The sequence below is a fragment of the Phacochoerus africanus genome, chromosome 4, assembly GCF_016906955.1.
Source record: "Phacochoerus africanus isolate WHEZ1 chromosome 4, ROS_Pafr_v1, whole genome shotgun sequence".
In the NCBI taxonomy this organism is placed as follows: Eukaryota; Metazoa; Chordata; class Mammalia; order Artiodactyla; family Suidae; genus Phacochoerus; species Phacochoerus africanus.
This window is the reverse complement of record NC_062547.1, coordinates 3,022,255-3,048,558: the sequence shown is the minus strand read 5'-3', so window position 1 is coordinate 3,048,558 and position 26,304 is coordinate 3,022,255. Positions and strand designations below refer to the sequence as shown.

At 61.5% G+C, this 26,304-nt stretch overlaps 1 protein-coding gene across 8 annotated transcripts in view; it reads left to right on the top strand.

The window, feature by feature from the left end:
* The window catches only part of CTTN (cortactin), a 30,022-nt gene extending 8,141 nt beyond the window's left edge, over positions 1–21,881 (top strand). For 4 of the 8 annotated variants that reach the window (XM_047775016.1, XM_047775014.1, XM_047775013.1 and 1 more), the window contains 14 exons: positions 1,601–1,730; positions 4,696–4,806; positions 5,603–5,657; positions 7,703–7,813; positions 9,850–9,960; positions 10,435–10,545; positions 10,857–10,967; positions 12,175–12,230; positions 13,591–13,660; positions 15,610–15,758; positions 17,980–18,069; positions 18,659–18,815; positions 19,540–19,611; positions 20,744–21,881. In XM_047775016.1, the coding sequence (XP_047630972.1) occupies positions 1,601–1,730; positions 4,696–4,806; positions 5,603–5,657; positions 7,703–7,813; positions 9,850–9,960; positions 10,435–10,545; positions 10,857–10,967; positions 12,175–12,230; positions 13,591–13,660; positions 15,610–15,758; positions 17,980–18,069; positions 18,659–18,815; positions 19,540–19,611; positions 20,744–20,880 (1,471 nt within the window). In that variant the 3' untranslated portion in view covers positions 20,881–21,881. The remainder of the gene's footprint in view (positions 1–1,600; positions 1,731–4,695; positions 4,807–5,602; positions 5,658–7,702; positions 7,814–9,849; positions 9,961–10,434; positions 10,546–10,856; positions 10,968–12,174; positions 12,231–13,590; positions 13,661–15,609; positions 15,759–17,979; positions 18,070–18,658; positions 18,816–19,539; positions 19,612–20,743) is intronic. The other 4 variants (XM_047775020.1, XM_047775018.1, XM_047775017.1 and 1 more) reach the window with 4 other exon arrangements.
* Positions 21,882–26,304: the final 4,423 nt, after the last annotated feature.

The window sequence follows — 26,304 nt, the reverse complement described above, 5'->3', positions numbered from 1 at the left end:
TTCTGTAAATTGTCCGGAAGGGAGGTGAGTCTGCAGCGCGGGCGTTTTGGACATAGGTTTTCCTCCCGCCCTGACTGGCCACACCCACGCCCTCCACGCAGACCCCTTAAGAAGGGCCTGGGGGGTTCCCGTTGTGGTTCAGTGGATTAGGAACCTGACTAGTGTCTGTGACGATGCAGGTTCGATCCCTGGCCTTGCTCAGTGGGTTAAGGATCTGGTGGTGTTGCAAGCTGTGGCATAGATTGCAGAGGTGGCGCCCATCCTCAGCGGCTGCGCCTGTGCTGTAGGCTGGCAGCTACAGCTCTGATTGAACCCCCTACCCTGGGAACCTCCTTAGGCCACGGGTGCAGCCCTAAAAAGACAAAAAAAAAAAGAAGGGCCTGGACAGAGAGGCTTGTCGGGAGCTGCCTCGGGTTGTCTGTGAGAGTTGGGCCGCCTTCTTCCTGGTTTGTCACTCGTGCCCCTCTCTTCTGTCCAGATGTGTTGGGGAGGGCAGGTTGGAGCAGACCCCCCCTGGGCAGGTGGCCTCCGGGTTGGGTAGGGTTCCGAGAGGACATGGGGACAGGGCTATCGTTGGTGCCCTGTGGGCCTTCCAGGTTCCGGCCGTGCTGGGCCTCCTTCCCCTGTTCGTCAGGCGCCTGGCTGGGTCTTTTTAGGGCCGAAGGTGCAGCATATGGAAGTTTCCAGGCTAGGTAGGGGTCAAATTGGACTGCAGCTGCCGGCCTGCGCCACAGCCACAGCATTGTGGGATCCAAGCCACATCTGCGACCTACACCGCAGCTCACGGCAACGCTGGATCCTTAATCCACTGCGCGAGGCCAGGGATTGAACCATATCCTCATGGGTACTAGGTGGGTTCTTAACCCACTGAGCCACAACGGGAACTCCCCCGGCTTCCATGAGGTGTGGACGTGGGTGTCTCCCAGGCAGAGAGGCACCACGTGAGGTGGCCTTCACGCTGCTCCGGCTTCCTGACCGTGACAGCTGCAGCGGCCCCTGGCCTGCCTGGTGTTGGCACATCACGTAGTCTGTTCCACTGTCCCAGTGTTCAGGGTACAGATGGCTTTTACGTTGTAAATTCCGGGAGTGTTTCACTTCACCTTTGCATAGAAAGTGGAGTCCTTCAAGTAAAGAGACTCCGTCTAACTGTTGGGCATCTCTGGCCTCTGTCCAGGGGCGTCTGGACAGAACATGCGGGACTGTGGCTGTGTTTGCCCCTCAGCTTCGGCTGGCATTTGTAGAACCAGCTGTCCTGGCTCAGGCTTCTGCTGAATGCCGAGCGGCTTTGTCCATGCGGGAGAGAGGCCACGCTTCGGCGTGGCTGCCTGCGTGCGTGCATGTGTTTGTGTGTGTGTTGGGGGGACCCACCGTGTGTGTTCAGATGAGGTTCTTTTTTCCATTCCCTTGCTCGTGACTCCGCGAGCCCCGGGTCGGGCTGGCCGGCAGAAGCGTCACGCCAGCGCGGGGGAGGCGGGATCTGGACCGTGAGTGAGGACGCGGTGCGGGTGTGCAGGGAGAACGTCCCGTCCCCGTTCTTGCCCTGCGGCGCCGGCACGCCGGGCTCTGAGCGGATGGCGCCGCTCCGCCTCTTCCCTTCCAGCATACACAAGCTGAGAGAGAATGTGTTTCAAGAACACCAGACCCTCAAGGAGAAGGAGCTCGAGACGGGACCCAGAGCCTCGCACGGCTACGGAGGGAAGTTCGGCGTCGAGCAGGACAGGATGGACAAGGTGAGTGCGCGGCCGCGTCGTGGGCAGACCTTTTCCTGGGCCGGGGAGCTGGGAGTCCGCTCTGGGAACGAGATGGGCCAGGGGCCGTCCTCAGCTGGTTGACCTCACCTGTGACGTGCGCCTCCTTTTTAGAAGCTTCTTTAGGGTTCTGAGCTGCTGGGGAGCGGGGGTGTGCAGGGGGCCTGGGGCAGGAGAACAGGCCTCCCAGGGGGCAGCCCGGCCACCAGGCAGAAGCCCGGAGCAGCCTGGCTGCAGGGGCGGGTCCCCCCTGGGGGTGTGCCGGGTACCCAGTGGGGGTGTGCGAGGTCCCCACCAGATGTGCCAGGTCCCCAGCATGTGTGCGAGGTCCCTGGTCGGGGGTGTGCAGGTGCCAGTCTGCAGCCGAGGCTGCGGGTCTTGTTTCACGTTGTGGGAGAGAATTCAGCCCACAGGCCCGCTGTTGTCCTTCGTCAGCCTCTGGTGACCTTCAGAGAAGAGCCTGGGCCCCAGCATCAAGCTGCTGCCTGGCGGGCTAGGGGCAGCCACGTCCTCGTAGGTGAGATAAGTTTTAACGGATGCCACGGCCAGCACGCGAGGTCTCCTCTGCCCTCCAAGGAGGGCGCATGTCCGCTCGGGGCTGGTTCCGCCCGGCAGAGAGGACGGCAGAGTCGTGTGCGCGTCTGCGGTGAGGCCGGTCGCTGTTGCGCAGGTGGCCCTGGAGCCGATCGCTCACCCGGGCTGGGAACCCGAGATGCCAGCCTTTATTCCGTGTGGCGGCGTCCGCTGGGGTCGGGTTCCCGACTGTAATTCCACACTTGCCCCTTGTGCGAATGGGACTGGCGTCTGAGCTGGCACCACCGGGCCGTGGCACAGGGTGCTGCCCACCCCCGGTCACCAGGGAGCAGCCCCGCAGGGCTGAGATGAGAGGGGGCTGCAGGGGGCGGGTGCTCCTCAGTGACTGTCAGCCCAGGGGAGGGCTGGACAGCAGACAGGGCGCCGAGCCGCCCTGCGTCTCACAACGTCTGGAGGCTTCTAAGAGCACGCGGGCCACCCCGGGTGTGTCCGCAGCAAAAGCATCGAGTGGGTAGAAGCCCTTCAGACCCCAGTGCTCGCAGGGTACCAGGGACTTGAAGCCGGCGGGAATTGCGGGTACATTTGGTTCTCAGCTCTGGGTTGGAAAAACAACACGTCAGGGAAGGTGTTGCAAATCTCCGGGAAGCGCTGGGCGAGGCCCACGGGACTGCTGTCACTTTGGCTTCTCTGCTGCCGAGGGTGCTGCCCTGTGCCGGCCAAGTCTCAGCCTCTAGGCCGTCTGCCCAGGCCTCTGGTCCTGCAGGCCTCCCTCCGGCAGGTGGCTGCCTCTCGCGGGCTTTCCAGAATGAAACACACGTGGAGCCAGCACGCACGTGGCAGGGGGCGAGGACAGGATCTGGTCTGCATGGTGGTCGGAGCATCTTACACCCCTCTTTCAGGCTCTAGGGGGGCTGTGGTCCCCAAGCCAGGCCTCTTCCTCGACAGCCACAGCGGGGACCAGTGTGTACCTTCGTGCTGCTGGCAGCGCTCTGCCCAGTGCCCACTGTCTGGTAGTAGTCCGTGTTAGAGCGAGGGCACTTTGGGGGACAAAGCCGCTTTGACCAAAGAGCTGGAGAAATTGCTGAGCCGTCACTCTGGCCGTGTCTTCAGAACGGCGCTGTGGCCTTCTCGTGGTGAAGGACTGCGCCGGGAACCCTCCGGTGCGCTGCCGCTTCCATGTCCGTCTGCCAGTGTTTGGGGGGTGCGACCCTGGCAGCTGCGGTGGCTGGTCTCTGCCATCGGGATCTGCGGGGGCTCCGTCTCTGGGGCTGGGCACCCAGCGACGGGCATCGGAGCGACCCCTGGAGGAAAGCAGCAGTTCCACACCCACTTGGCCCCTGGCCTGTGGCAGGCGTGGACAGCTGGCGCTGCTCTTGTAGGCCCTGAGCAGCGTGTGAAGTGCTGCGTGGCCGGGCAGCGCCCCCTGTAGGAGGTGGCGGGGGGCCCTCCCGGGTTGGGGCTGACTCGCCGGAGGAAGAATTAAGGTTCGGTCGTGCCGCCTCCTCGCCTGGCACTGGGTCACGTGTTGGTGACGTGTCATCCTGTGTCCTCGATGTCTGGGGGGGGGGGGTTCCATGGCCACTGGCCATCCTGCTGAGGCAGCAGGTCTGGCTCCTGGTGCCCAGCTCCAGGGGTGCGGAGCCTGTGAGGCTGGAGCAGGCGGGGGCCGCGCAGAGTCAGGGGGAGTCCGTTCGTTCTGCCAGCTTTGCCGCAGCCGTGGGGCCCCAGGCAGCTCCTGAACTTGCTGTGTGGCTGCAGCACCGAAGCGGCCTTAGAGCGAGCGGGAGGGGACAGCGTGGCTGTGTCCCAAGAAGCTTTCTTCCCCAGACGCTGGGGTGCCGGGTGTGCCCCGCGCCGCCGTTTGCTGACCGCGTAGCAGACGCTGTGGAGAGCCGGGGCCGGCTGCTTGGACAGTAGGTGGCCTTGAGCAGAACGCCACCAGGCTCACCCCCTTCTCTGTCAGCAGTGCTGCCACTGCGGTGACAGGCCCTGCTCCCCGCTGGACGCTCGAGTGGTCGTTGTCAGCAGCCTTCCTGTGAGGGACCCTAGGCGAGCTGTAGGCTCCGTGGTTTCTGGGTGGGGACCGGCCCCCTTCTTCACTCCCAGTCACGTCAGGAGCCCCCACTTGGGCCGGGGCTCCTGGGCAGCTTCTGGGGAGCCTGGGAGGGAGAGAGTACGGTGAACGCTGGACCGGGCGCCCGGAGTCAGCCCCGCGCGCCTGCCCAGGGCTGTGACGTTGCGATGCCCTGGGCGTCAGCCCCCTGGGCCAGCTTCCTTGTGGAGTGGTTTCAGCCAGGGTCGCCCACACTGACCCGAAGCGGGGGCTGCCCCCGAGACCTTGTCTGGGGAGGGAGGGGTCCAAGGTGGGGACACTGGCGACCGCCTAATTCTTGATTTCCGCGACTTGTTCCAGTCGGCCGTGGGCCACGAGTACCAGTCGAAGCTTTCCAAGCACTGCTCACAGGTCGACTCCGTCCGGGGCTTTGGAGGCAAGTTTGGTGTCCAGGTGGACCGCGTTGACCAGGTGAGCGAGGCCTGTGGGCCCCTGGGGCCCCTCCTTGTAGGTGGGAGCTCTCTGCCAACACCGACGTGCAGCCAGGCGTGTCCCCTGGACCTGCAGGGGTGTCGCAGAGGTGCCTCGACTGGGTCAGCAGGGCTCAAGGGGCCCCTTCCCAGATGCTTTGGGACGAATGGTCCTTAGGAGGCGAGAACAGGGAAGGGCCAGGGCTTTTTGCACTGGTTGCTGTAGCAACCCCGAGTTGATGTCTCTCATCGGATGGCCCCGGGAGCCTCACGTTTGCCCGAGAATGCCAGTGGGGATGTCGAGGATGCAGACATGGCAGAGCGCCCCCACGCCTACTCCCAGGGCTGTGCTCAGCGCCCACATGCCGTTTGGGCAGCTTGGGCCCCAGCCTGTTCTCCGAGTCTCCCGAGTCCCTGGCCCGGGGCTGTCAGCCCCTTTTCTGGGTTTTCGCAGTTGAGAGCCTGGATCAGGGAGCTCGGCTTGGCCATGGTAGGCCCGGGTCCACACCTGCCAGTCCCCTAGGCTATGTGCCGTGCCTGCCATGGTGCCGGCTCGCTGCCGTTAATGTCCCTCTCCTGGAGCCCGTTTGAGGAGCCAGCTGGGCTGGGCAGCCCCCAGGCTTTGGTGAATGTTTCACGGGGCGCAGGTGCAGAGCCCCTGGGCCTGGGCGTCAGCGGCTCAGGAAATCAGGGATCAGAAAGAAGATGCTCCAGGTTTTCTGCAGCATCCTGTGCACCGTGGCCGCCGAGTAACTCAGAGGCATCGAAAGTGCGTTTCCTGTTTTCTGTCCCTGCAGTCGGCCGTGGGCTTTGAGTACCAGGGGAAAACTGAGAAGCACGCCTCACAGAAAGGTACGAGGTGGGGGCGCAGGTGACATCCGGAAGGCAGCCCCACCCGGCCGCCAGCAGGAGGACGCGGTCACTGGAGGCCTCGCCCTGGAGCAGGGGTCACCATGGGGGGGGACATGGCTCTTTTTTCCAGGCTCTGGGTCAGCTGGGTATCGTGTGACGGCGAGGTCCCCACATCTTGTGTCCCCGAGCAGCAGCCACGTTGCAGCAGATGCTCCCTCCCTCTGTCTGAGCAGCCTGGTCCCCTGAGAAGCTGGCTCTTTACTTGGCAAAACTACCTTCCCTCCAGGGATGGGTCCCGGAGCCTTAGAGGACTGAGGGTTTTGCGGCGCACCTGCGGTCCTTGACGTGCCGTCGGCTGACCCTCACGGAGTCGTGCTGGCCTCGGGGAGCCTCGTTTACACCAAAGCCTGGCCCTTCCTCAGAGCCCGTGAGGCCTGCTGTGCAGGCTTGTTTACTCCTGCCTCTTGCAGGTCCTCAGATACCCCGGGGAAGTAGCTGGGCCTGTGAGCACGCTCGGCCCGGCCTGCCCGGTCCCCTGGCCTGCCCTGTTGTGTCCAGTCTTTTCTAGAAAGGGTTTCAGGCTGTGCAGCTTTCGTTGTGCCCTGACCTCCGCTTGAACGGTTCCTTCCACGGTGGGATGCCGCTCCTTTCTGCCCTCCAGCAGTCAGAAGGGGCCAGGCTGCAGGGCACAGGCGGCGGCATCCAGTGTCGCTCATGTGAGACAGTGGGTGACTCGTGCGTTTTAAAATGTGTGCTCGTCTGTGTGAGTAGATAACCCACAGAGACCTACCGCGGGGCGCAGGGAAGGCTGCACGATGCTTTGTGATATCCTGTAACGGGAAAGAGCCTGAAAAAACACTTATGTCCGTGCGTTTCTCTAACCGCGTCGTCACGCCCTGTCCCAAACTCAGCTCCACGTTGTAGATTGACTGCGCCCCAATAAAATGCAAGCAAAAGAACTAAAACAAGTCACACGTAAACTGTTTTGCCCGTAGAAAGGGCTCATCTAATGACTTGATAAAGGTGCTTTCATAGTTGGAAAGAAAAATAAGATAAAAGCTGTGCTTAATCTCTTGGCGAGTTGTCACTTGAGACCATGTCTTGCTTAGTTTCAGTTTTTTGTTTTTTTTTTTCCCCACACCTAAGGCATGTGGAGGTTCCTGGGCCAGGGATCAAACCTGCTTGAGAGCAGTGACCCAAGCCACTGCAGGCACGAGGCTACATCCTTAACCCTCTGAGCCACAAGAAGATCCCGTTTTTATTTATTTTTGTTTTTTGGTCTTTTTGCCATTTCTTGGGCCGCTCCTGTGGCATATGGAGGTTCCCAGGCTAGGGGTCCAATTGGAGCTGTAGCCGCCAGCCTGCGCCAGAGCCACAGCAACATGGGATCCGAGCCGCATCTGCGACCTACACCACAGCTCACGGCAACACCGGATCCTTAACCTACGGAGCAAGGCCAGGGACTGAATCCGCAACCTCATGGTTCCTAGTCGGATTCGTTAACCACCGTGCCACGACGGGAACTCCCCGTTTTTATTTTTAAAAAAATTTTTGGCAGTTCCTGTTGTGGCTCAGTGGTAACAAGCCTGACTAGTAGCCTTGAGGACATGAGTTCAATCCCTCGCCTTGCTCAGAGGGTTAGGGATCCACGGTTGCCATCAGCTGGGGTGTAGGTTGTAGACGCCGGTGTAGCTGCAGCTGATTTGACCCCTAGCCTGGGAACTTCCGGGTGCCGTGGGGGTTGCCCTAAAACCAAATAAGCTTCGATTGGAGTAGAGGTGTTGGGCAGCGGTGTAGTCCTCTTGGCTGTGCCACAGGGGCTCGGGCACACGCACGGGCACACGTGTGCTCCTTCTCTGGGTCTCCTCCCGCGTGGGTCGTCACAGTATAGCGGGGGGAGCCCCCTGTGTTGCACAGCAGTATGTGAGGCCGCCACTCCTGTCCAGGAGCGCGCCCGCGCCGCCCCCCCAGGCTGCGTGTTGGACCAGAGGGACCCTCCAGGGTCAGGCCCCTTTGCTCGACCCCCTGCTGCCTTGTCTCTGCAGATTACGCGAGTGGTTTTGGCGGCAAGTACGGCGTGCAGTCCGACCGTGTGGACAAGAGCGCGGTGGGCTTCGACTACCAGGGCAAGACGGAGAAGCACGAGTCGCAGAAAGGTGGGCCCTGCGGACGGCCGGCCGGCACCCCAGCCCAGCGCGGGCTGTCCCGGCACAGGCGCCTCCTCCTCCCCGTTGTCAGTTGGTGTCTGTTATAGTTACACGCCTTTCTCCTCCTTCCTCTGCCTTTCTCTCTCTCTCACCACACTCGCAGCATGGGGAAGTTCACGGACTAGGGACTGAACTCAGGCCACGGCAGAGACAGCCCTGAGTCCTTAACCCGCTGCACCGCGGCGGGAACTCCTGACTTTACGTTTTTGATCCGTGCTGCCACCTTGTCCCTAGAAGCCATCCTGCCTCTCCGTGCACTAGGCCATGCTGGTGACTGGTACGGCCTTTTGTCCCCCGAGGTGGTGCTCGTGGAGGTTGACTTAGAAGACTCAGCCCCCACTGCCGAGGTCCCGCTTTGTCGGCGCTTTGGTGTTGTTTGCTTTGTTTGGCCTGCACGTTTAAATTTGAGAGTAGTTGCCAACGTATAAACCGAGGGCTCACATGTTTTCAAAACCCCACATTTTAAGAAACAGGAGTAAAAGGCACCACCGGACCCACCCCGGGCTTGGCCTTTCCCGGGGAGCCGCCGTGGGCCTGAGGGGCCCCGGGGGGGGAGGCCCGCTTGCCCCGAGCGCTTGGCCGGCCGCGGGGTTGCGGTAAACTCGGCCCTCTCTCTGCTTGAAAACAGCCTCTGCTCCTTTGCCCTGTGGGCCCCCCGCTAATCAGGCCCTGCTGTGGATCCTGTCCGTTTTTGCCAGATTTTCTCCCCGAGATGCCCTCGAGGAAGAATAAGTACGCCTCCGGGAAGTCGAGGAGCAGAGGCCGAAGTGCCTGGAGCAGCATGGCTCCTGGGCAGCCCCAGGCCTTCCCGGGAGGGCTTTGACCGTGGCTTTGGTTCATTCTACGCCGTTAGGGAGTCCAAGGCGGAGCCCTGCCTTAGCAGAAAAGGACCCGCGTGGAAGAACGGAGGTTCCCGGAGGACCGTTCCACGTTGAGCCTGCGTCGCTGACTTTAGCTTAGGACGCAGAGGCCTTCGCACAGCTTGCTTCCCTAGCTCACCCTGCCCTCAGCCACCCTGTGTAGACTGTTAGTTCTCACTCCCTTTTGGAATGAAGGGCAGATGCCATAGCAGTTAGTCCGTCCTGTTCACTTCTCCTCGTAGACCTGTTACTACATACAGATAACGCTGGAAAAACTTTCCACTTTCGTGATCTCTCAGTGACCCGCAAAGGCTTTTGGTTTGTTGCTGTTGCTGTTTTCCTCTGGCCACCCCATAGCATACAAAGCCCCTGGGCCAGGGATCAGATCTGAGCCGCAGTTGTGACCTATACCACAGCTGCGGCAACACTAGATCCTTTAACCCTGGAGTTCCCGTTGTGCCTTAGCAGTAACGAACCTGACTGGTATCCACGAGGACTCAGGTTCGATCCCTGGCCTCGCTCAGTGGGTTAAGGATCTGGCGTTGGCTGTGAGCTGTGGTGTAGGTTGCAGACGCAGCTTGGATCCCATGTTGCTGTGTCTGTGGTGTAGGCTGGCAGCCGCAACTCCGACTGGATCCCTAGCCTGGGAACCTCCATATGCCGTGGGTGCGACCATAAAAAGGATCCTTTAACCCACTCCACGGGGCCAGGGGTCGAACTTGCATCCCAGCAAAGCAGAGGTGCCTGCCACCAGTCCCACTGAGCCACGTCGGAAACTTGGTTTGTTTTTTAAGATTGAGTGATAGGAGTTCCTGTTGTACTCAGCAGATTAAGGACCTAACTAGTATCCATGAGGATGCAGGTTCGATCCCTGGCCTGCCTCAGTGGGTTGAAGGATCTGGCGTTGCTGTGAGCTGCAGTGTAGGTCACAGACCCGGCTCGGATCCTGCATTGCTGGGGCTGTGGTGTCGGCCGGCAGCCGCAGCCCCGAGTGGACCCCTAGCCTGGGAAGCTCCACGTGCTGAGGGTGTGGCCCTAAAAGGACGAAATAAGGAAATAAGATTGAGTGCTGAAAGCACGCTCTCGGCCTTGCTGGTGTCTGAACGGCCCCTTCCTTGTTTCCAGACTACTCCAAAGGCTTCGGCGGCAAGTACGGGATTGACAAGGATAAAGTGGACAGGAGTGCCGTGGGCTTTGAGTATCAAGGCAAAACGGAGAAGCACGAGTCCCAGAAAGGTGTCTTCCGTTGTCCCTCATTCCCCACCACCTGGCGCGGCAGGTGTAGGCCAGAGCCAAGTGGAAAAACCCAACAGAAGCAGCAGCCTTCAGAGGCGAGGGCTCGCTCTCTTAAGCGGTGAACTTGAGAACCGCAGATCCGAAAACAGCAGTTGCGTTAGAAATCCGGTCTTTACACTTGCTTTGGCTCTGCCGCGGCGGCCGTGTCGCACGTCTGTGTTGGTGAATGGTGAGAGCGGGAGGGCTCGTCAGCCGGGTCAGGCTGCCTGCCCCGCGGCTGCTCCCGCGGGCACCCGTCCGTGTTCATCCGAGGTGCTGAGGTCGTGGGCGGGGTGGTTTTCCCGACCCGCCCTGGGCGGCCCTCCTCTGGGAGGTCCCCGGCCTCGTCCCGAAGGGCTGGGCGTAGCGGGTCGAGCGCGCGCTCCCTGTGCCGCAGGCCCCGTTGACACCAGACTGGCCTCTCTTGTCCCGTAGACTACGTGAAGGGCTTCGGAGGGAAGTTTGGCGTGCAGACAGACCGACAGGACAAGTGTGCCCTCGGCTGGGACCACCAGGAGAAGCTGCAGCTGCACGAGTCCCAGAAAGGTACGTCCCCCGACGGCCTCCGAGGAGCTCGTTTGCGTTTACAGGTCCGCTCGCACCCGGGAGGCCGCCCTCCCTGTTGGAGGGGGGCCTCTGCCTCCCGCGGTTTGGAAGGAAGCCCCTCCTCGCGGGGAGCCTGTGTCGGGAGCCCCTCTGAGCGGCCTGGCCCTGCCCGCGGGCCGGCCCGCGCCGCGCGCTCCCGCTGCCGCTGCCGCTGAGGACGCGTCTGACTCCCGCACGCGCTTGGACGACGCTGACCAGACCTGTGTTTCCTCTCTCGGTTGTCTTCCCCACTGTGGCTCGTGGATTCTCAGATTATAAGACTGGTTTCGGAGGCAGATTTGGTGTTCAGTCCGAGAGGCAGGACTCCTGTGCTGTGGGGTTTGATTACAAGGAGAAACTGGCCAAGCACGAGTCCCAGCAAGGCACAGTTGTCCCCCCCCCGCCCCGCTCCCCTTCCCCCCGGGCTGCCGCTTCTAGCACAGACCCCAGGGCTCAGCCCCCGAGTCACCCCGTCCCCAGCGGGCCCCTCGGGCACCTCCCCGCCCCGGGCTGCAGACTCGTGCCCCTCTCCCTGCTCGTTTTTTTCTCTCCCGTGACCTGTGGGGTTTGCGTTTGGCGGAAGCAGGCGTGAGGTGGCAGGTCAGGTCGGCCTCACCCGGGACGTGACGGGTTTCTGGAGTGGGGCTCGGGCTGCAGCTCCCGCTGCTGACCGGACTTCTCGAGCGTTGAGGGAGCCGCCTTCCTGCCTCCGAGACCAGGAGAGACGCCCCTGGTTCAACCTGATCGCTGGCCGAGGACCAGAGGGCGGCGGGCGTGTCCGCGTGGCTCTGTGTCTCCCCTGTGGTGGCATCTCTTGGCCTTCGTGTTGTTTTCCTGACGACACCACCTGGGTCTGACTCTGGCACAGAACCAAACAGTTCAGACATGCAGCTGAAAATCGACGGCCAGGCTCCAGGCGGACGCTGGGCGTCCAGGTGGCTGGCACGCTTGTGCCCAGAGCAGTTACCCTGTGGCGGCCACACTCACACTGGGTCCTCGTCCTCATGTCCCAGGGTCGAGTTCCGGCTCTTGGTCCTGGTGTCCGGGGGGGTGGGGAGAGTTCCCTGGGGAGTGCCCGGCAGACCGCGTGGCTGTGGTCTTGGCTCTGTGTGGCACTGGTTCACCACACGACCATGTGACTGTCCCGTCTGTCGTGACATGAGCCTTGGGCTGGTAGAAGTCCCTGGGGATTTTTTTTTTCTTTTAAAAAGCCAAAAAAAAAAAAAAAGGGCAAGTCTGCATTGGCGCCTCCTTTTACGCGCTTGGTAGAGCAGGACAGGGAGGCTGGGGGGCCCGCTGCTGGGCCAACTGTGCTAGGAGCTGGCACCCTGCCCGCCAGCCGCCCCCGCACGTCCACCGCACCCCCCTATGCCCACCCCCTCACCCCCGGCCCCTAGCGCGCGAGCATGCCACACCCCTGCCCCGCCCCACTTGCTTGGCCAGGGCGCCTGGTCCGGTGCTGTGGTTTCTGCTGTGGTTTGTGTCGTCCCGGTGCCTTCGCGGCTGTTTCTGGATCTGTCCGCATGCTTCTGCTGGCGGCGGCCCCTGGCCCCCAGCCCCGGGGTAAGCGCCGGCCGTGTCACGTTTCAGATTATTCCAGAGGATTCGGCGGCAAGTATGGGGTGCAGAAAGACCGGATGGATAAGGTGAGTGGTTCACGTCTGGGGGGGTCCGTGGTGGGCGCCGGGCGCAGGTTCTCAGAAGCACGGATGTCTCAGGAAGGCCCATGGGTCACTAACATGGGGGCCGGTCTTTGTCTGCTGTGCTGTGGGTCCCTGTCACGTTTTGCGGGGAGGTAGCCCCCAGCCATGCAGGTGCAGAGCCGGGCCACCGTTCCAGCCCAGGGCCGAGGCGAACACCGCCAGACCTGGGGCTGTTTGCGCCGAGAGTACTTAGTGGTAAACCACGGTGGACCTGGCTCCGTGTTCACGCTGGCCACGTGGCAGTGGCTGCGAACCCGCAGCATCTCTGTTGCTGCAGGAGGTCCCAGCAGCGTCTGCCCAGAGACAGATGGCTGGGTCCTGCCCCAGGGACCCCTCGTCACTCGGTTTCCGCGTCCCAGTGAGCCGGTCTGCAGCGCAGCGGAGGGCCGGTTTCCTAGTCCAAACTCTGGGCGTGTCGGGGCAGTAGACTTAGGGTCACCTTCGCTGTCCTGGAGCTGCCTGTCCCTGCACTTGGGGGAGGTGCGCATCCCAGAGCCGCCCGCAGGCAGCTGCAGCCATGGCCTGGATGCCCTCGAGTCCCGGGCTCCTCTGTGCTCTGGGTGTCGGGAGAACCGGGCCTGCACTGAGCCCCACGGTTTCCTGGGGACTCCTGTGCTCACCGCGCAGCAGGACGGCCGGTGCTCCCCGGAACGGCAGCCCCTCCAAGCTCACAGAGTCAGGTCCTCCCCCAAACCAAGCCAAGAGTGGGCTTCTGGGGGAGAGTGGAGGCGGGGGCACTTCCCCGGGGAGCAGGCGCTCCCGCGCGCCCTCCTCAACACCAGGCCTCTGGGTGGCCAGAGCCTGCGAGGGACGCGGACTTGGCTGTGGCTATGCAGGTGGAGGTGCACGGTGGGGTCCTTCTTAATGTGGTTCTGCTGCCTTCTCGAGGCGCTTTCTCGGGTTGGACGGCAGCATGCTGGCGTTTCCCCCACGCCCTCCTCCACTCGCGCCCCCATCCGTCCGCGCGTCTGTGAGCCCATGCTGAGCTGCACCCTGATGCCGGAAGCCGAGGCCCACTCGGGGCTCACTCCCGGGTGGGGCCTTGCATCCGCCGCCCCAGGGCCCTGGCCCTGCTGCCTCACCCGCCGCGAGTGTTTCTTCTCTGATGCCGCCCCTTGTGGCCGCCCGTGTGCTTCGGCACCTGCTCACGCCTGTTCGCTGGTGGAGCGGGCGGACCTTTGTGCTCCCGGCGGGTGGTTGCAGGCACTCGCGGGCAGGCGCCGCGTTGGTGAAGGTGAGGCCCTCAGGGGCCGCGGAGTCGGGCGAGAGCTCGGTCCCGACCTCCCCTGTCCTGTCTCGGTAGAACGCCTCCACTTTTGAGGACGTGGCCCAGGTGGCCCCCGCCTATCAGAAGACTGTCCCCGTGGAAGCAGGTAAGTCCCTGCCCCCAGCGCACCGCAGGTCCCTCGGAGCGGCTCCGCGCCGTGGGGGGTGTCCAGGACAGCGCCGCGGGGGAGCGACAGTTGACGGCGTGTGGGCTGGGAGCGGACGGAGGGTTCCAGGGTGAGGTTCTGTGCGTTTGCCAGACAGCAGTGTGAGGGCGCCTTTGCTGGAAGCGGTTTCCGCAGTGGCGCAGAGGCACCTTCCGACACGGCTCCTCGCAGCTCTCTGGCCTGGCAGGGGCTCTGTTCAGGGTGGCGGGGATGCTTTAGCAGAGCAGGGCTGGACCGCGGGTCCTCCAGGGCCCTCTCACGGCCCGCCTGGGCTCTGGGTGGTCCCTGCCCAACCTGCAGCTCAGGTGCACCCCCTACGCCCCCAGCCCTGGCCACCTGAGCTCCTCCCTGCGCCTGTGGTGTCTGAGCAGCGAGTGCCCACGTCTGCCTGAGCCACAGGCTGCCCGCGCCCTGCCCTCCGGGCACCTGCTGGCACACCGTTGGATCACGGGCCAGGCGCAGAGGAAATACGGTTTGGCTGAGGGGGCATTTACACGGGATAGAAGGGCTCAGTCACACCCGGGAAGCAGAGGCCACTCTTCCCCGTGGGTCTGCAGCCTGCAGACTCTGGTCTCGGGACGCAGGTAGAAACTGCCGAGGCCCCAGAAAGCTTTGTTTATGTGGGTTATGTCTCTTGAGCTTTACTGTGTTAGAATTAAAATGGAAGAATTGAGCGTTTTAGTAACTCGTGTGACGTAATGAAACTCACGTGTTGACGGAACAGTGCTGTCCATGAAAGACAACCACACGCTCAAAGTCGAGGGCAAGAGGAGTAGCGTGCTTTGAATCGACTTTTGTGGAGTTGGTTTGCAATGTCATGTTAGCGCAGGTGTGCAGCACGTGGTGATTCAAAGTTCGTGCCACTTACACCCCCTTCTGGTCGCCAGTCTGGCTGCGGTCCACGCTGGTGTACGTCGCTGTGTCTCCCCCGCGTCGGACGGCTCAGCTGGCAGCTGCTTCTCCGTCCCGTCGGTCTCTTGGGACAGATTCGGTGGATGAAGAAAACCTGGCCTTGGCAAATTCCAGTTAGAAAAGGGAAGGGGTCTTCATGGCCTTTGCCAGCCCCTGGGGGAGTCTTCGTACCCCTTTCCGGCACGTGGCCAGTCAATGGTTTTCTTAAAGGCCAGACCCCCTTGTACAACCAGCCTTTGCGGCGTCACGTCGGGGTCATGGGAAGGTCGCGATGCCCGAACTGTGGCGATTTCCGCACCCAGACGCGCTTTCGTCACTCAGCCCTCATCATCGAGCTTGGCACAGAGGCGCTGAGTGGAACTGGGAGTGGGCACAGGCGCCCGAAACCTCTCATTTTGCTCGAAAGCTTGAATTTTCCCACCGACAGCAAACACTGTAGTTGTTTTTGGCACAAGAGGCTCCGCTTGCTCCTTTTGGACAACAGGTCTGCGCTCACCCGGATGACCCAGCCCTGGTGCTTCCGTCGTCGTCTCAGGGAGGAGAGAGTCCACGAAGAACGGGCTCAGCTGCATCTCAGAGAGACACACGCGTTTCTGGGGGGCGCCACCGCACTTGCGAGGCAGCAGTCGTGGTGTCGCCGCCCGCCCTCTTAGGCGCAGAGTGTGAGAGGCTGGAGGTGTTCTAAACGTCTGGGCTTGTTCCTGTTTTGCCAAGGGCGTCCTCGGGGTTCTCCTCGTGAGGCTCTGGTGGGAAAGGGCACAGCGATGGCTGGCCCCCCCCGGCGTTCCCCACGCAGGGCTGTGCTGCGAGTCCTGCCACGAGTCCTCACCTGCTGTGTGGCAAACGCACAGAACCTCACCCCTTGAACCCTCCATCCGCTCCCAGCCCACCCGCTGCCAACTGTCGCTCCCCCGCGGCGCTGACCTGGACACCCCACACTGCAGGCGGTGCTGAGGGCACCTCTCCTTCCTCTGTAGTGAACAGCAAAACGAGCAACATCAGAGCCAACTTTGAAAACCTGGCCAAGGAGAAGGAGCAGGAGGACCGGCGGAAGGCGGAGGCGGAGCGGGCGCAGAGGATGGCGAAGGAGAGGCAGGAGCAGGAAGAAGCCCGGCGGCAGCAGGAGGTGAGTCAGCGTGGCCAGAGGGCCCAGGACCTCGGGCCGCGGGCCTGCCTCGCTCCCTGTCTGCGATCCAGAGAGGTTTCGGGGATGGCACTGGGCTCGCCGCGAACGCTCTGCTCTCAGGGACCTAACTTGTCCCCAGACGCTTGTCCACTGACCTGCCCCAGTCCTGCCCCTGCCGACCCAGTGCTGCGGCGCCCACCAGCCTGTCCTCAGCCCCGCAGCCTCTGCGCTCGTCGCACCCCAGGAACCCACTCTCTGGGGGGCGGCTGGGCTCACAGGGGTTCCCCATGAACGCAGTGCGCCTGCCCGCGTGGCACCTGCTCCTGGAGCCTGGGGCTGTGGGGCGGCCTGGGACCTTCATCCTGTTTTCCCACGAGGGAAGGTGGAAACGGGAGCCGTGACGAGTGAACAGGAGGGTGTGGACTCGCCTTCCCCAGCTTTTCTGGAGGGACTGAGACCTAATGGCTCCGGTCCCACCTTGTCACCTGCTCTGGGCGACCTGGGCTCAGCTCTGAGCTGCTTGTGGAAGCCCCTCGACACTGGGGGCTTAGGTAGAAGCTGAAGCGACATGTGTGATGTGTCATAGACCGCGAGGCTTTCCTTCCACCTGTGGACACCCCCTCCTGGGTTGCAGTGAGGGCCCTGGGAACCCGGTCCAGTGAGAACAGTGGTTGAGGAAAGAAACACGCGTGGGCAGGAAACGGCCGGGCTCTGGGGACCGGGTTAAATGAGCCGATCCGTGTGCTGGCATGTGCGTGAGCTCGTAGTGACAGAGGCCTGCGTGATGACCACGTGCCGTTCCTGAATTGCTGGGACGTTGTGGTTTCCCTTCGTCGTAATCACACTGTGAGGCGTCTTTTCCGGTAACTCGGTCTGTTTCTCGTTTTGTGACTTGGAGTTTAACCCCTGAGATCTGAACGATGCAGAAGGAGTGGAAGGCTTGGGAAGAAAGCGGCTTTGGGTCGCTGTATCCAGCCTCTTGGCTTCACAGGTTCCCTTGCAGTCCCTTTGGCCGGGTTGCCCTCTCCCTGCCCACCTGTGCCCTGAGCGACCCCCTTGGGCACAGCTCCACCCACACCGGAGCCCTGCAGTGTGGGGGGGCGCTGCCGTCTGAGTACTTACTCCCCTGGGCAGGCGGGGTTCACGATGCTCGGCTCTCAACTCTTGAGAGCTCGAGAGCCCACGGGTGTCTCTGTTCCCAGCCGGGTCGGGAGTGGCTCTCACAGATCCTTGTGCCACTGCAGTGTGGCCACAGGCCTGGGACTCCGGGAGCCCATGCTTAGCCCAGCCCAAGCGTGGCCCCTTCAAGGAGACATGGGTACTTAGCGCTGTTGCAGGCGCTGTGGGGCCTTGTGGCCGCCCTCTGCAGGTCACGCAGAGCTGCTCTGGTGTCGAGAGCTGTGCGGGTCTCAGGACACACGACAGTGGTGCCGTCCCCTGTAGGAGAGGCAGGCTGGCAGAGCAGGTGTAGCTCCTGCCCCCCCACCCCCACCCCCAAGAGCCGCCCACCTCCCTGGAGCCTCAGGTCCTTACCTGTGACGGGGAGGAAATCCAGCCTTTCGGTCGTAGCACTGGCTTCCCGGGGCTGCTGCGCCGTGTCCCCACCATGCAGGGGCTGGGCCCCGTTTTGTCACCATACCGTCTGGACGTCAGCAGTCCTAGGTGGCACGGCGCTGGCTCCTGCTGGCGGCTCCCGAGGAGGAGCGTGTCCCTGCCTCTGCCTGCTTCCTAACCCCCACGACCTCTGCTTTCCCTCTGCCCTCCTCTTGTAAGGACACGCCAAGGCCACCCCGCAGCTCAGGTCCTTGCCTGGCCACCGGTGCAGCCTCGTGCCCGGAAGGCTACATATTCGCAGGCCTGGGGGTCAGGACCTCAGCGTCTCCTCCACGGCCCATTCTGTGTCTGGAGGTCGCGTCCATGTGACGTGCAGAGACCACTCCCTGTGTTTCCGCGTCCGAGGCAGACGTGGGTCCCTGGGGCACGTGTGGGTGACCGGCCGCCTGCTGCCTCTGGCTTGGGTCCCAGCAGCCCCGGGGTCGTGAGGGGTGGCGGGGGGGGCGCGGGCCCGGGGATCTGTTGGGAGGACGCACAGGGACCCTTGCTGCAGAGCAGACCCGCCCCGACGTCTGCAGAGTCCCCTCTCTGCGGCCTCCCAAGGTGCTGCTGCCGGTGACGTGGTGCGGCCGGCTCCCTGCTGACCGCCCCCGTCTTTGAACCGTAGGAGCAGGCCCGGGCCCAGAAGCCCACGCCGCCCGCGTCCCCCACGCCTCAGCCCGCTCCGGAGAGGCCGCCGTCGAGCCCCGTCTACGAGGTGGGTGCTTCTGCTCAGTTTGCCGGTGAGTCTGACTGCCCGGGTCAGCGCCCCGTGGACACGGAGACCCTCAAACCGCGGCTGTTGTCAGGGCTCGGGGAGTTTGGTTGCAGCTCGGGGGTGTCAGCAGAGCACTGTTGGTGTCCTCCTGCGTGTGACTCGGTGGCCACTCCCTCGCCTCCCCTCCACAGAGGGCCTGGCGCGAACGGCCCCGCCCCCCCCCCCCCCCCCCCGGGCTTGGCTGCTCTGGCCGTGGGATGGGGAGACGCTGTAGAGGTGCCCTGGAGGATTGGGTGGCCTTGGAGGGCTGGGGCCTGGCAAGGCAACAGGGCAAACCCGCCCCTGGAAAGAGCAGCCCTGATGGCTGGTGGTGCCGGCAGGTGGGTCTCCGGTGGCAGTAGGACAGGGGTGTCCAGGTGCGAGAACAGGACTGTGGGGGAGGGGCTGGGCCCTGGTCCTCTCGCCGCTGCCGCTGTACCGTGGTCGGGACCCAGGCGTCCTCAGTTCGTCTCAGCTGGGGCTGCAGAGTGGCTGTGGGGCTCAGGGACCCTGTCCAGGCTGCGAGAACTGTCTCCCTGACCCTTCACAGGACGCGGCTCCCCTCCAGGCCGAGCCGAGCTACAGGGCCCCCGAGAGCTCACACGAGCCTGAGCCGGCGTACAGCATGGAGGCTGCCGGCTACCGAGAGGCCTGCGCGCCGGAGGCCGTCTACGAGAGCACGGAGGCCCCGGGCCACTACCCAGCAGGTGCGGCCCCTGCCTTGTCCCCTCTGCCCCCGTTCTCTGAAAGTTGCCTCTTTCCCTGCTGCCCCCCCCCCCCCCCCCCGCCAGCCGTGCCCTCAGGCCTCCTCTCCTTCTGGCCGGGCCCAGCCTCGGGAGTCGGGGGTTCCAGGAAGACCCCTGAGTGTGTGGGGACCTCTGAGCAGGGTGGGCCTGAGGGAGGGGGTTTCTGCTGCCCTTTGGTCCCAGTAGGTCTCTGGACGCTGGCAGGAGCCAGAGCAGCCTGAGGCCTCGGCCGTCTTCCCAGGGGGCTGAACGCCGAGGTCGAGCTCTTCCTTGTAAAGATGAGGCGTCTGGAAATGTCCCCGCCTGGGAGGGACAGGCGCCTCGTCCCAGAGTCGACACAGGGCAGAGCTCTTGCCTCCCCCAGCGCGCTGTGAGGCGGGCTCGGCCGTCTCCCACTTGCCATTCCCCGAACTCGGATGTGACCATTCTTAAAATTAGTGCTAAGTATTTAAAACGTAAAAAATTACCTTCTGAAAGTGTCCTGGGCCCTGTCAGAGTCATTACCCCTTGCCAGGTGGGCTGGAGCCGGGAGCCGGGCCCTTGGAGCCAGTCGTCCTGGCGGGTGAGGCCTGGCCACCCCAGGAAAGCGCCCTCCCGCCTGGGCCTCCGCTGCAGCCTCGCAGCCTCGGGAAGGTGGTCAGCGGAGGGGGGCCCGGGCCCTCACGGGGGTCCTGGTGTGTTGCAGAGGAAGGTGCCTATGACGAGTACGAGAACGACCTTGGAATCACGGCCATCGCCCTGTACGACTACCAGGCTGGTGAGAAAGGGGCCCGGGCCCCACGCGGGAGGGCCGCCGCCGTCCCTCCAAGCCTATCTTACCATTTTAAAAATGGGAGTTTCGCTGTATTTTCCAAGTTACTTGAAAGAGTAAATGCAGTGCAGAGAGTTCCTGGCTTTCCCTCCCTGGATCGCCTGAGAGCTGCAGGGGTGCCCCGTCCCCCTAAAAAGCCCAAACTGGGACACTGCCACCAGAAGCGGTTTCCTCCAAGAGTGCAAAGTCACTCTTGAGACCACCACACCTGCAGAGGCCCTCACATTGACCCGCTGTCCCCAGAACTCTCTGGTCCTGGGCCTGGTCCTGGGCCTGTCTGGGCCTGGCCCCCGTGCCCTCCCATCCCACCCGCAGCAGCCCCCCAGCAGCCCCCTGCTCTTCAGGCCCTTGGCGCGCGCTTTTCCTTCTGGGGTGACCCTTGGCGGCCCGGCCAAGGCCCTGCATCCTGGCAGCGTCCGTGGCTGTCTGTCCTCCGCCGTGGTGGTCACCACTGTCACCTGGCCCACTGGTGCCAACCACGTTCTCCACTGCCAGGGCCCCACGTCTCCCCTCGCAGCTGCTGAGGATTTTGTGGGCCCCCCAAGGTCCCGTTCATCCTCTTCAAACTTCCAGCCCCTGTGGCAGTGGTTCCTGGTCCAGGCGTCCAGCCCCTCCGGGGAGCGTCCTCTGCCCTGGGAAGAGCCTCCCCCCTGGGGGGGTCTAGCCCGCCCCCGGCCCCGCCCCTTCCGGCCCGGCCCCTCCCGTTCAGCTGGGGCTCCCTCCGGGCTTCCCTGTTCCGGAGCAGCAGCCTGGCTTTCGGAGCCTCAGCGAACGCGTTCTTGTCCTCGTTACAAGGGCTGCTTGGCTGCCTCCGCCCCCTCGTGTGCTTAGGGGCCGCCTGCCACCTGTCTGTCCTCCCCCAGCAAGGGCGCCGCCTCCCCTGGGGAGGGGGGTGGGGGCGGTGGGAAGGAAGCAGGTCGCAGCCGCGGCCCCCGCTTCCCGAGGGCCCCGCTTCCCGAGGGCCCCGCTTCCCGAGGGCGCGTGCAGTCCGGGCGAGAGGGCCCCGTGCCTGGCGGGTTTCCCCGGCGGCGGCCCCGGCATCGCCGGGTTCACCGCTGCCCTGTGACCTGCTCCGCAGCGGGCGACGACGAGATCTCCTTCGACCCCGACGACATCATCACCAACATCGAGATGATCGACGACGGCTGGTGGCGCGGGCTCTGCAAGGGCAGGTACGGGCTCTTCCCCGCCAACTACGTGGAGCTGCGGCAGTAGGACGGCCGCGCCGGCCCGCGCCCGCCTCCTGCTGGTTCCGCGGGGCGCCGACCCCAACGGCTTTTACATTTAATACTTTTGCTGATGCTTTTGGAAATGTTTACGCCACAGAATTTGCTAATATATTGTAATCATGCTCCTCGGAGGGTCGGTAATTGTTTTTATGCATTTAAGGTATTTTCTTTCTTTGCCAAATCGACTGTCGCGGGGAGTCCTTGGGGGACCTTGGGGACCGGGTCGTCCCTGCCCATTGTCGCTGGGGCAGGGGGCACGTCTGGGGAGTCTCTCCTGCCCCTGTGGCTGGGAACGGGGAGGGGCCTGTGGAAATGACCACAGGGACAGCAGCTCCGAGGTGGGGACCGGCCTCCACGCCCCGGAACCTCTCGGGCTCCCACGGTCTCTGTCATTCTCTCCGCCTGACCCCCGGCCCCTCGCTGCAGTGTCACCCGGGCCCTTGACGACTGCCCCCCCTGCAGTCTCCCGCCCCCTGGGTCCGAAGGCCTGGCCGGCACTCGCTGATGGCCCTGTCACCCGGCCGGTGCCGGCCCTGGGAGGACAGCCTCTCCGCTGCGGGAAGGCGGGTCCCTTCCCTGTGGTGACCGCCAGAAACGCTTCCCATCGAGGGAGCTGTGCTCTCCTGCCAAAATTCCAAGTTAAGAGACAGCCAGATTTGCTCGATTGACCTAAGAACTGGGAGCGAACAAGGGGGAACGCTCTGGCCCGGAGGCTCCGTGGCCCCTCTGGGTGGTCGCTGCGGGAGCCCGTCCCCGAGGGACCAGGAGGCCCGCGGGCAGCGCCCTTCCCGGATCCCGGATCCCGGATCCCGTGGGCGGTCTAGGGGGTTGGGTGGCAGTGACTGAGGGACGGCTTTTCTTCCCTGAAGTGCATTTTCACAGATAGGTCGGGTTTTATATGCAATTATTGTATCTAAATTTCTGTAGCACACCTCATAGGTATGGTTTTTTTAAATTAAATGTTCCAAATAAACTTTTTTTGATCCACCTGCTGCTGGTTCGCTTCGTGCTTGGTGCCTCATCCTGCAGCGAAGGCCGCCGGGCCCCTCGCACACAGGCTCGCCGTGCAGGAGCGGGACGCGGCCGGCTGGCTGCTGGGCTGTTGTGGTCCTGCCTGGCCGGCTGGTCACGCTCCCGTTTCTCCCTCGGAGGAGGGAGCGGCCCCTCCCGCTGCCTCGCCCTGTCTGACCCAGGCCCCAGGAGCGGTCCTCGAGCTTGAGCTGAGAGCATCTTGCAGGGAGCGATGGAGTGAATGGGACGCGTCTTAACCGGGAGATGTAACGACTGTGTTAGGAACTCGGTTTTCCTGAAACAGTGATGTACCTTAATCTCAGTCCATGTTTTGAATCCTGGGTGGTTTTTTTTTTTTTTTTCATTTCCCCTTTGGCTGTTTCTGCCTGGGGCAGACAGAGGCTGCACTTGACTGACCGTGACGATGACACACGGAAGGGAAGGCAGGCGGATGCGAATAGGTCAGTGGGGTGGCCTGTTGTTTTCCTGCCACTGGCAGACTTAGGGCTGCTCTTCCTCACCCACGTTTAAAGCCAGCTGGCGGGTTCGGCCGTCCTCAGGGATCGCCTGCTGACCTGCACCGTCTAAGTTTGACGGCAAGATTTTCTCTGTTGATTTGACCTCGTGGTAGACCTGGAGACGCCACCTCCAGCGCGAGCAGGGCGAGGAGGTGGGGGCGAGTGTCTGAAGACCCTCATGTGGGCCGAAGTCCGCCCTCCCAAAGGTGACCGTGGGCGACCCCGGGACCTGTGGCTGTGTCACCTGCAGGGCAAAGGGTCATCCTGATCCCTTCTCTCCCTCCGTCTGCTCTGCCAGCGCATTCGACCGCACGTCCCATGTGCGACTAGTCTGTGACCTGCCTCCCCGCCAGCCCCGTCCACGCACCTGACTTCTCATGGGTTGTTGAAGCGCCTCCCCCCTTGGGGCTGCTCCCACCTCCGGTGACCCCTAAAGTTATCTCAACAACTCGGGCTGTGACCTTCACGGTGGCCCCAGGGCCTCCTGAGGCCCCCTGCCTTTCCTCCCACTGTCCCTTCCTGCCTCAGCTCCAGCCACACTGCCCAGAGCCCAGTGGCCTCTCCCACCTGCCAGCATATTGCCGCCTCAGGGCCTTTGCACTGATTCCCCCTCTGCCGGGACCCAGGTGCCTGCAGCTTTACTCTTCCTCCTCCAGCCTGTCTGTGCTCTAGGCCCACTTTGACCCCCTCCTGAAAACTGCAGGTCTCTCCAGACCCACCCTTTCACTGTGTGTGTTGGGGGGGGGGGTCCCCCCAATCCACAGCCTGCAGCATCTTGATGTGGGATCTGAGTTCCTGGACCAGGGATGGAATCTGGGCCTCGGGGTGAAAGCTCCGAGTCCTAACCACTAGACCACCAGGGAGCTCATGTGTTTTTTCTTTTGTAGGGGTATCACTTAATATCACATTACATGATTTTTTAAAACAGCTTTGTTGAGATGTAATTCATAAATTGTATGTCGCCTATTTAAAGCATACAGTTGGGTGGTTTTTAGTATATTCAGAGTTGTGCAGCTGTCACCACAATCAATTTTAGTCCATGTTTATCACTCCAAAAAGAAACCCCATGCCCATTAGCAGCCAGTTCCCATTCCCCTGTTTCTCCTTCCTATAGTCTGGGATATGGGTGTGAGGGCTGGAGCTCTGCCAGCTCTTTTGGACTATGAGGCACATTGAAGTTCCCTGCTGAGGATGGTGGAGTGAAAAATAGAAAGAGCCTGGTTCATGGTGACATCATGGAGCTGCCGCACTCGTCTTGCCTGCTTCATTTTTTTTTTTTTTAATGAGTCAGAGAAATAAACTTAAAGAATGCTGCCCTCCATCCAGTTCTACAAGGATCAAGTCACTGGTCACCGCAGTTGCTAACGGACTGCACCTCGAGAGGAATTCAGGATGGAGAACAGGGTGAGGATTTCTGAGCTTTGGAAAAGCACAGAGATTTTAGATGGTTAGATGTCTCAGGAAGAATTTTAATGAGCCCAGACTCTCGCATCTTCCCGTACAGAAGTGGGGGGGGGCACTAAAATCATTCACGGAGAAACCTGTTCCTCGTGACTCGCAGTAACCTTTTATTGAGTTGTGTGCTTGCCCACGCATAGCTCCAGCCCAAATCGTGTCTGTAATTGTGGCCACTTCTCCTGCCTCTTTGGAGCCATTCTTCAGAGCTACCGGAGAGGCCACCTCCAGGCTGTCGTTCACTAAGAGCCTGAATAAAACTTAATTTTCAGCTTGTGTGTGTGTGTGTGTGTGTGTGTGTGTGTTTAAATCAATAAGACTTTCGTTCTAGAACTTCCCTTCATGGAGTTCCCGTCGTGGCGCAGTGGTTAACGAATCTGACTAGGAGCCATGAGGTTGCAAGTTCGATCCCTGGCCTTGCTCCGTGGGTTAAGGATCTGGCATTGGCATGAGCTGTGGCGTAGGTCCCAGATGCGGCTCAGATGTGGCTCAGATGTGGCTCGGATCCCGCGTTGCTGTGGCTATGGTGTAAGCCAGCGGCTACAGCTCTGATTAGACCCTAACCTGGGGACCTCCACATGCCACGGGAGCAGCCCTAGAAAAGGCAAAAAATAAAATAGAAGTTCCCTTCATGGTTCAGTATTTAATGAACCTGACTAGGATCCATGAGGATGCAGGTTTGATCCTTGGCCTCGCTCAGTGGGTTAAGGATCTGGCGTTGCTGTGAGCTGTGGTGCAGGGCACAGAAATGACTTGGATCCCACATGGCTGTGGCTGTGGCTGTGGCTGTGGCTGGCAGCCTGAGGCTCCGATTCGACCCCTAGCCTGGGAACCTCCATATGCCGCAGATTCAGCCCTAAAAAAACAAAAAAGCAACCCCCCCCCAACAGAAAACTTTCATTATATTGAAACATTGTTATTTCCAGTATGTGCTATGACTGCAAACACAATTCCCAACTGATTTGCCGGGTAAACCAATATGAAATTTCACGTTCTTCAAAGGTCTGCCCCAGCTTACAGGCCAGAGCATGTTACTGCCTACTTTTGCCAAACACAAGCATCGTAAACACTGTAAATCGTTGACAATCTAATCATTGAAAATGCATATTAATTTTGTTGCTTATGTCTCATTTTAATGAATGCCCCCTTCTTTCTTCTCTCCTTTTTTATAGTCTGCATGTTTGCTTTCTTCCTTTTTTTTTGCGTCCTCATGGAGACTAGCATAATAGTATTTTATTTTTTAATTTTTTTTTTTTTCCTTTTCCAGGGCCGCTCTCACGGCATATGGAGGTTCCCGGTTTAGGGGTCTAATCAGAGCTGTAGCCACCGGCCTACGCCAGAACCACAGCAACACGGGATCTGAGCCACGTCTGCGACCTACATCACAGCTCAAGGCAACGCCGGATCCTTAACCCCCTGAGCAAGGCTAGGGATTGAGCCCGAAACCGCATGGTTCCTAGTTGGATTCATTAACCACTGAGCCACGATGGGAACTCCTCCTTCCTTTTTTTTTTCTTTTCTTTTTCTGTTTCCCTTTTTACGGCTGCACCTGCAGCATATGGGAGTTCCCAGGCTAAGGGTGGAGTCAGAGCTGCAGCTGCTGGTCTACACCACAGCCACAGCCATGCAGGATGTTTGTTTTGCTTTCTTAAAAATACAAAAGTGATTCTCTACAAATTGTGATAAAATTCAAACAAGGATTTTGAGTTCTGGAACTACTGGGGATTAGACATGAAAACCCCCTCGCTGCAAAACACCAGGCGTTTTAGGTAAATTTAACAAACATCTTTTACATGGAGAGGTGGGCTTACAAGAAGGCAACGTCTTTGGGGCTGAAACAGGAGAGGAAGCAGGAACACAGCGCTTGGAAAGCCAACCCCACATCCTGACGTCTATGAGGTTATCATTTTGTCAATATCTGGACCTAGAGCCTAGGGGCTTGCCGGCACCTGGGGCGGGAGGTAAGGCTTTAGGTCCAGCAAGCTGTGCAGCTGGAACCGAGGGCCTTGGGTCCCTAAGGGGACATTGCCTTCAGGAAAGGGTGGCCAGGGTGAGAACCTGCCCACTGGCACACAGAGATGCTGACCTAACTTGTCTACTCCTCAGATCTGGGGCGCGGGGAAAAGACGTGGTGTGATATTTGGTCGGAGGTTTTGCCAAAAGTAGACTAAAGACGGATGAAAAGAGGTGGAAAGGTCACGCGTGGGCAGGACCCGCTAAGGGGCGCGAATGGAATGGAGCCGCGAGGAGGTTACGCGAGACGTTTCCCCAGACTGGCCACTAGATGGTGCTGATAACTCAGCACAGCTGGGTTGCCCTCTGAGCAAAGCGGGCATTTCCTCTTCCAGCGTCGCAGGGGTGACGTCGTCCTCAGGACCTCCGCGGACACCCAAACCCATGGATGTTCCAGTCCCGTATGTAAAATG